This window comes from Pan paniscus, chromosome 10 (genome assembly GCF_029289425.2).
Source record: "Pan paniscus chromosome 10, NHGRI_mPanPan1-v2.0_pri, whole genome shotgun sequence".
Lineage (NCBI taxonomy): Eukaryota > Metazoa > Chordata > Mammalia > Primates > Hominidae > Pan > Pan paniscus.
This window is the reverse complement of record NC_073259.2, coordinates 88,761,445-88,768,722: the sequence shown is the minus strand read 5'-3', so window position 1 is coordinate 88,768,722 and position 7,278 is coordinate 88,761,445. Positions and strand designations below refer to the sequence as shown.

The 7,278-nt window shown below is 42.2% G+C and overlaps 1 protein-coding gene across 1 annotated transcript; it reads right to left on the bottom strand.

Moving 5' to 3' along the window:
* Positions 1-975: 975 nt before the first annotated feature.
* On the bottom strand, positions 976-3,735 carry MYF5 (myogenic factor 5). Its single transcript, XM_003811660.5, has 3 exons — positions 3,083-3,735; positions 2,214-2,289; positions 976-1,786 (listed from the first exon to the last, which is right to left on the bottom strand). Exons 1-3 carry the CDS (start codon positions 3,581-3,583, stop codon positions 1,596-1,598), a joined length of 768 nt encoding a protein of 255 aa, XP_003811708.3. The 5' UTR covers positions 3,584-3,735; the 3' UTR covers positions 976-1,595.
* Between the last annotated feature and the right edge of the window lie 3,543 nt (positions 3,736-7,278).

Genomic DNA, 7,278 nt, shown 5'->3' with positions numbered 1-7,278 from the left:
AGCATGAGCAAATCACACCAGAGAGAAAGAGAAACCTTCCTGAGAACAGTAGCATTGCCAAGCTCTAGTAAAGAGTCTGTATGCTTTTTTTAAATTAATGTATGTAACCACAAATCCTTAGGAATTTTAAATCAATGTACATATAAGAGGATTAAACAATTATCAATATTTGTTCTCTGTGAATAGCTACTTTAGATACTTTAAGGATCTCTTTTTAAAATCTCTCTCAATGGTAAACTTGTGAGAATTATCCCAATCATTGTCTCAACCTAATTTTCCACTTAATTGTTCAATTTTTTCATATCAGTTCTTTCTAGAGGAGATTTAGGGTGATGAATATGAGACAAGTCTGTTTTACATACACACATGCACACACACGCATACATGATATGATTAATACAATAAAGTTTAAAAGGCTGTAAAAAGAAGGAAGAAAACTCAAGTCTGTCTCACTTCAGTATAATTTGTGTAGGTTTTCTTATGTTGGCACTCTAGCAGTATAAAAAAAATCAGCCCAATACCTTTAAATATTTTATTGACAATATTAGTATATATTATCAAGATATTTTCAGGCAGGTAGTAAAAGTAAATATGACTTAACTCATGCCTTCTATTGTACTATAGGTATTAAAATGATGTGATGTTGTATAGTCTTTTTTAAAAAAGCATGTGTTACTGTCCTGAATAACCTCTATCTTCCCTTCACACACAAACGACTTGATAGTATATGGTACAGTTCTAAGATAAAGGAAAAGTTTCATTTAGCAGGTTCACTTGAAATATATTTAAAATGAAAATATAACATTTTCATTTGTGACATCAACAGGACCTAAACTGGGTACATGAGAATGGTAAATATTCAGACTTATCTGAAAAGCCAACTGTTTAAGTATTTTCAGCTCACATGTAAAGATTTCATGTCAATGAACAGTAATTCCACTGGGGTGTTATTTTAAAAGATCATGAGCCAAAATATTTCTTGTAGTAAAAAATTTTATTTATGGTGGAATTTCCAAAATTTCTTATATCTTGAAATGATCCACAAAGTACTATTTTGTGCTTACATTTAAAAGATACATTTCTTACAAGAAAAGATCAAAATATATACATTAGGCAGTATTATATTTTTATTTAATACAATATAACTAAAGGATTAAAGAGAAAAGAAATAGTTAAATATATTTAAAATTCCATTTAACTGATTCTCAGCTGTTTTAATGTTTTAAAGAAAAAAATAAAGCTCTAAACACCGGAGACATTTTGATGAGCAATATTTATAATATATATATATGTATATATAAGTTAAGCATTGCAACAAGCTACCCTCAATCAATGGCCCCCTATCAGAAATAGTATTACTGGAACTATGTATTAATATCTAAGCAAAGAATAATAAAGAAGAAGAAAGTATTATTTGCAATGATGACTTTTTAGTTAAATACACTTTCTTATAAAGTGGCAAGGTAATCTTTACAAATTTACAACTGAAAAGAAATCTTTATATACATGTTGTCTTGGTTTGGGACTTTTTGAAGCCTTCTTCTTCCTGTGTATTAGGCCCTCCTGGAAGAAGTCATATAGACCAGAAAATTAGTTCATAGCACATGATAGATAAGCCTGGAACCAGAAGCCCCTGGAGTTGCAGGCTGTGAATCGGTGCTGGCAACCGGAGAGAGAGAAGCCAGATCCTGGAGAGGTAACCCAGGTTGCTCTGAGGAGGTGATCCGGTCCACTATGTTGGATAAGCAATCCAAGCTGGATAAGGAGATTTTATCTGTAGCATATACTAAGGATACAAGGAGAAAAGCATTAAAAAATAATTAGCCCAAGATAGACAGATTTGCTTATGTTGCTCCTTAAATTGTAGGTCAGCTCCTCTGACACCCAGAGGTCAGGTGGTCACAGAAAGCCTAACATAGAAATTTGCAGCAAATATCTGGCAATTCCTGAGGGGTAGAGGTGGGGAGTGGGGAAGCCCCCTGATAATATTTCAAGCAACAGTGTGTGTGCATGTGTGTATGCATGTGTGCGTGCGTGTCTGCTAGGGGGATTTGGAGCAGAAGATGTGTTTATTTTGCTTTACCAAATCCTCCCTATAAGAACCATCACTTCCATTCTCCCTTCCCCAATACTATCAGGAAGAACAGAATTTTATAGGCTGAATTGTTAGGTTGAACTGGTCTTTAAACTCCTGTGAAGTTATCAATTCTTACCATTTGATACATCAGGACAGTAGATGCTGTCAAAAGTACTGCTCTTTCTGGACCAGACAGGACTGTTACATTCGGGCTATAATACAAGACACACAACAAAGTTTGTTTTCAGGTCTTGGCAAAAGATGTTCTGACCAACGGTGAGGCTGTGCTTGCCCACCAGCTCTGTAACCGAACACTGTCAATCACCTTCACTGCCTTGATTTAGGAAGGGCTAGCCCTCTCCAAATTCCCAGGGCACTGAGGTCAATCTCTGTGCTTGAAGAAGAGGAGAGCAGCAGCAAAGGGAAGAGGGGGTGGAATTCAGCAGCAATGTGCATCGGGTTAACCATGCAAAATGGATTGGAGTAGAAGAAAGCCACACTAATTCAGGGAAAGAACACTTTCCCAGGGCAAAAACACGTTAAAACCTGGCAGCCTTGGAGCAAACGCCCTCTAAAAAGAATGCATCAACATCTTTCAGCCAGGCCTCATTGGAGCAGGAACTGGGGCCGTGTGGGTATTTCTTTCCATTTCCTCATTAAGTTAGAAACGGTGCCTTTAGATATTAGTGTAGGGCATGATCCACAGATGGCATATTTTGAAAATAAATTCAGGAATGGAGAAAACATCTGAGTGATCATTCACAGCCACCCATCTTCCATGTCAACACTCGATTACAGTGTACACCTAGAACCTGCTAGGAAGTTAAACTAAAATCTTGTTCAGCAGCGGTTTGGGGAGTCTTTCTAAATGTGGACCCCTCTCTTCTTTTAAAGCAACTCAGCATCTGCCTCCACCCCACTCTCCCCACCACACCAGGTTAAATGAGGTGTAAGGACTTTAGAAAAGATTAGGGTAGCCTAGCAGGTACCAGATCTATTGCTTACCATGCCATCAGAGCAGTTGGAGGTGGGGCTGGTGGGCTCCGAGCAGCTCTGTCCCGGCAGGCTATAGTAGTTCTCCACCTGCTCTCTCAGCAACTCCTGCAGGCTCTCGATGTAGCGGATGGCATTCCTGAGGATCTCCACCTTGGGCAGCCTCTGGTTGGGGTTAGTCGTGGTACACCTCTTGAGGGTTTCGAAAGCCTGGTTGACCTTCTTCAGGCGCCTCCGCTCGCGCATAGTGGCTGCCTTCCGCCGATCCATGGTGGTGGACTTCCTCTTGCAGGCTTTGCAGGCCCACATGAGGCAGTGACCAGCCTGGTGGTGGCCGGTAGGCGCTCGCACGTGCTCGTCCTCGTCTGAGCCCTGAAGCTCTGCTTTGTGCGCTCCGAAGGCAGCCACTCGCGGCACAAACTCGTCCCCAAATTCACCTTCGGGGGACGGTATGCAGGAGCCGTCGTAGAAGTACTCAGAAGGTGAGAACTGGCAGCCATCCATCACGTCCATCCTGCTGAGAGGCAGGCGGTGCACCTGGACGGCAGCGAGAGGGATGGGGAGAAACGGGAGCCTGGCGCCTCCGCCGACGGGCAAATCCCGGGCGGAGCTCCCTAGTCTGTCGCTCCGGTAATTAACAAGGGCAGACGCCTGTTGGCCTGGGTAGACAAGCTGGGGTTGGGGTTCTTTATATATTCTTTCGGGAGGGAGGCCGGCCCCTGTGGCCAGGCACTATTAGCATATCGCACCGCAACCCCCGCGGGGGCTGTCTGGACAAACCTCCGCCTTTCCTCTACAGACAATCTGCTGTGTACTGCCCCTTTTGACGCTAATGGTTTTACTGCATTTCTGCTGGGGCGGCAGTGGGTCCCCAACCTGCTCATTTGCACTCTCTAGATAAGCTAAAACAAGGGATCACTTAAGGAGTGTTTCACACAAAAGTGACGAAGGCAGTCCAACTTTTTGCAATTGGACACACATTTTTAAAATAGTGGTAATAAATAGAAATCCCTTTCAGCTGGCACCAAGAGCTGACCTGCCCTCCCAATCCTGGGCGTGAGGAATCACCTGATTTGGGGGTGTTTGTTTCTCTTTTTCATGAACTTTAATTATCTCGAAAATTTTTTCCAGCAATTGGATTGAATAACGGTTACTAAAAACTTGAAGTGGCATTTTCAATCTTGGAGTGAATACAGGGTTTGCCTTTCAAAATCTATTTTGTATAGCTTCAGATGAGTAAAGTTTTGCTCAGATTGTCATTTATTCTAGGCTCTACCTTATTGAGGGTAGGGAGGGAGGTTCCTTTTCCCATGACTGGGCTTGCTCTGAGTTCTCCCTGTATGTCTGCTCATCTAAAAGGAGGTGGGGCACAGGAGGGCCAGGTGACCAGGAACATTCCTCCCGTTCTTGCTTCCTTCATTTTCCCCTTCTGTACGTATTTGTTGAGCACCTTCTCCTTTGTGCCAGGCCTTCCCTAGATCCTGAGCAGGCCAAAGACCTGCACTGAAAGTGTCTCTAAGATTTCCAATAGAAGAAGCCCAGTTTTCGACGGCAAACTCCCTTTCCAGGGGTGAGTCTCCTTTCTCCCTCTCTTTCTGCTCCGCCCTGTCATTTCTACAGACTAAACAGCCAAGCTGGGCTTTGGGGTTGCTAATTTTCTGCTTTCAGGCAAACTAACACCGTTACAGATGCGTCCCAGCTGCCGCCACTGCAATCCTTGACTCGTGTAAAATTTCCAACTCCTCAAACCAGGAGTAACTTCACACACTTCAGTGACAAAAGCCTTCCAGAAAAGCAATCACAGCAGGGTCTTTAGAACTTCGATGGATAGAAGGCAAGAGGGGAGGGTTGTCATTTAAGTGAGAATGAATCTATTAATCAGCTTTTACCAATCCTCCTCCAACCTTAATCCACTTTCAGGTTATTTGGGTTGGGGAGGTGCTGTTTATATTTAGGAAAAGCAATTACTTAAGGTCTACACAATTAGTCTTGGGGTTTTGGACTAGGTCTTGTGGCCCCGTTGAAAGAAGCAGGAGTGTTCTCAACTCAATCTAGGGTAACCCAGCTCAATAAATATAGTGGCTCCGAAGTTATTGCGAGGAGGAGGGAGTTTTCCTTCCTATTATTATTATTATTTCTTTCAGTGAATGGAAATTTGTACTTTTTTTTTTTTAGAATTATTTTCTTAAAGCAACACTGGTTCATTGATCCAGCATCTTCAGGGGCCAGAGAAGTAGCAACCTTTTCAGGGTGCGATCTCTCTAAAGTGAAGACCTTGAAAACCAGAGGTGGGATAGTGACACTGTCAGTCACTAAGGTTTGCTAGCCACACCATTGCTGTCTCCTCTCTTCTGTCCTTTCATCTCTAAGAAAAAGATCTCTCCTGAAAATCAGGTTCCCTCTCATACCAATGGGCTGCTTAATCATCTGACCAGTGGGAAATCCATCTGCACCTTTTTTAGGGCTATTAACAAGTCTACGCCTTTGAAATGAATACGGTATCCAGGGCTACGCCAGATAAAAAGAGGCAAGTTCAAGAAGAACCCAGGTGGAAACTAAGATGCCATCCACGCTGGTGGAAACATTCAAATGCACAGCAAATGCAAAGCACATTGCTACCTCTGAAATAAAATAGTGGGTAGATATCCTCCTCCAGGAATTCTCAGCCAAGTCCCACAGTTTCTATTAGCAGCCATATGACCACTTTTTTATTTTTTTGGCTGTGGAGTGCACAAATTAGCTCGGACTTGTGCTTTGGACACAAATAAACTTGGTCTTTAAAGTTTGAGTGAAAGTTAGAGGTTACGCTTCTGCTCATCTTTCAGCTAATTTCTGAAAGCACTTAACGTGATTTGTACTCAAGCCCCTCAGGGTGAAATATTTTTAACTAACAATTATTGAGAATTTTCTATTTGCCCCGCACTGTTCTCAACCCTTTCCTTAGATTAACTTAACAATCAATACTCCAAACCACCCTGTGGGAGCTATTATTGGGCCCATTGTAGAAAGAAAGTAAACTCGAGCTCCAGGGACTAGGTTATTTGCCCCAAGGTCACACAGGATTGGAAACTAGGCATCCTGTCATTATAGTTCCTACTGCTAGAGGTGATTTTGTTTGTTTTCTTCTTCAATTAATTTAGGCTCCGTGCGCTTCCTTAGGGCTCCAGAGCAGAAACTCGCAAAAGCTGGCTACTCAACATCTTTCCCTGGCTCCTGTGCCTGGGAAGACGCCGTCACTCAGGAGCCTCTGTCAGTAAGGGTAGTTCTCAGAGGTTAGAGCTGTCTCTGGTAAGGTGATCTCAAAACAAAGTTACCAGAGTGCCGCGAGCTAGTGGAACTAAAGAAGCCGAGAAAACACAAGCGCCCGGCGGCTTAATGGGCCTTGCTAGCAGGAGAACAGGGTCCGGACTTGAGAGCCCTTGGGACGCAAGTGCTGAAAATAGGATCTCAGAGTACCAAAGTAAAAAGAAATAAGACAAAACTTTTAAAACGCTGTCAGGGGCGAGAGAAGAAAGAGAGAGAGAGAGAGAGAGAGAAAGGCAATATGCTAAGACAGTAGGCAGCCAGCACCACAAAGATGGCTACAGTGTCCCAATTCAGGAGCGGTCTCCCTGCTCTTTTCCCAGGGGAGACCTGGAAGGGGAAAAATAAAGAACCGGGTGAGCAACATAGAGAAAAGCATTTTTTTTTTTTTTTTTGAGTGGGTTGGCCAGGGAAGCATGGGAAGTTTTAAAAATGGCTCTGAAAAGATCTACTCAGGGCACCCTTTTGTACTCAAAGTCGGACTAGATTGGCTTTTGCTCCTCACACAAAGAATGAAAATAAGTTTTCCACTATTTCTGCAAAGAAGTGGATTTCTTGCTTGCGGAGAAAACGCACATTTATTTCATATGTAAACAGGTTATTAGAAATGACACTCCAACACTGTCTGCTAGGAAAGTCTAACCATAGGTAGATGAGGGGAAGAAAACCCAGTCACCTCTGGTGCTATACATGGATACCCACTAAGGCTCTGGTGAAGTATTTATTTATTTATTTATTTATTTATTTCATTTTATATTCTGAAAAATAAATACATTTGATTTTCTTACAATTTAGAATTATAACCAGGTTCTAATTGCAATGACCTTTAAGTAACACCAACTTTTTTTTTAAGTGAAATCTGTGTTAGTTTAAGCATTATGGCAACACACTAATATTGATGGACA

Bases quoted from the DNA above. Each gene is read 5' to 3' on its own strand.
- MYF5 (XM_003811660.5), bottom strand. From the start codon at position 3,583: ATGGACGTGATGGATGGCTGCCAGTTCTCACCTTCTGAGTACTTCTAC. The intron at 2,290-3,082 runs GTAAGCAATAGA...CTTGTATTATAG, and splicing joins CCAACTGCTCTGATGGCATG to CCCGAATGTAACAGTCCTGT. The intron at 1,787-2,213 runs GTAAGAATTGAT...TTGTATCCTTAG, and splicing joins CTGTCCTGATGTATCAAATG to TATATGCTACAGATAAAATC.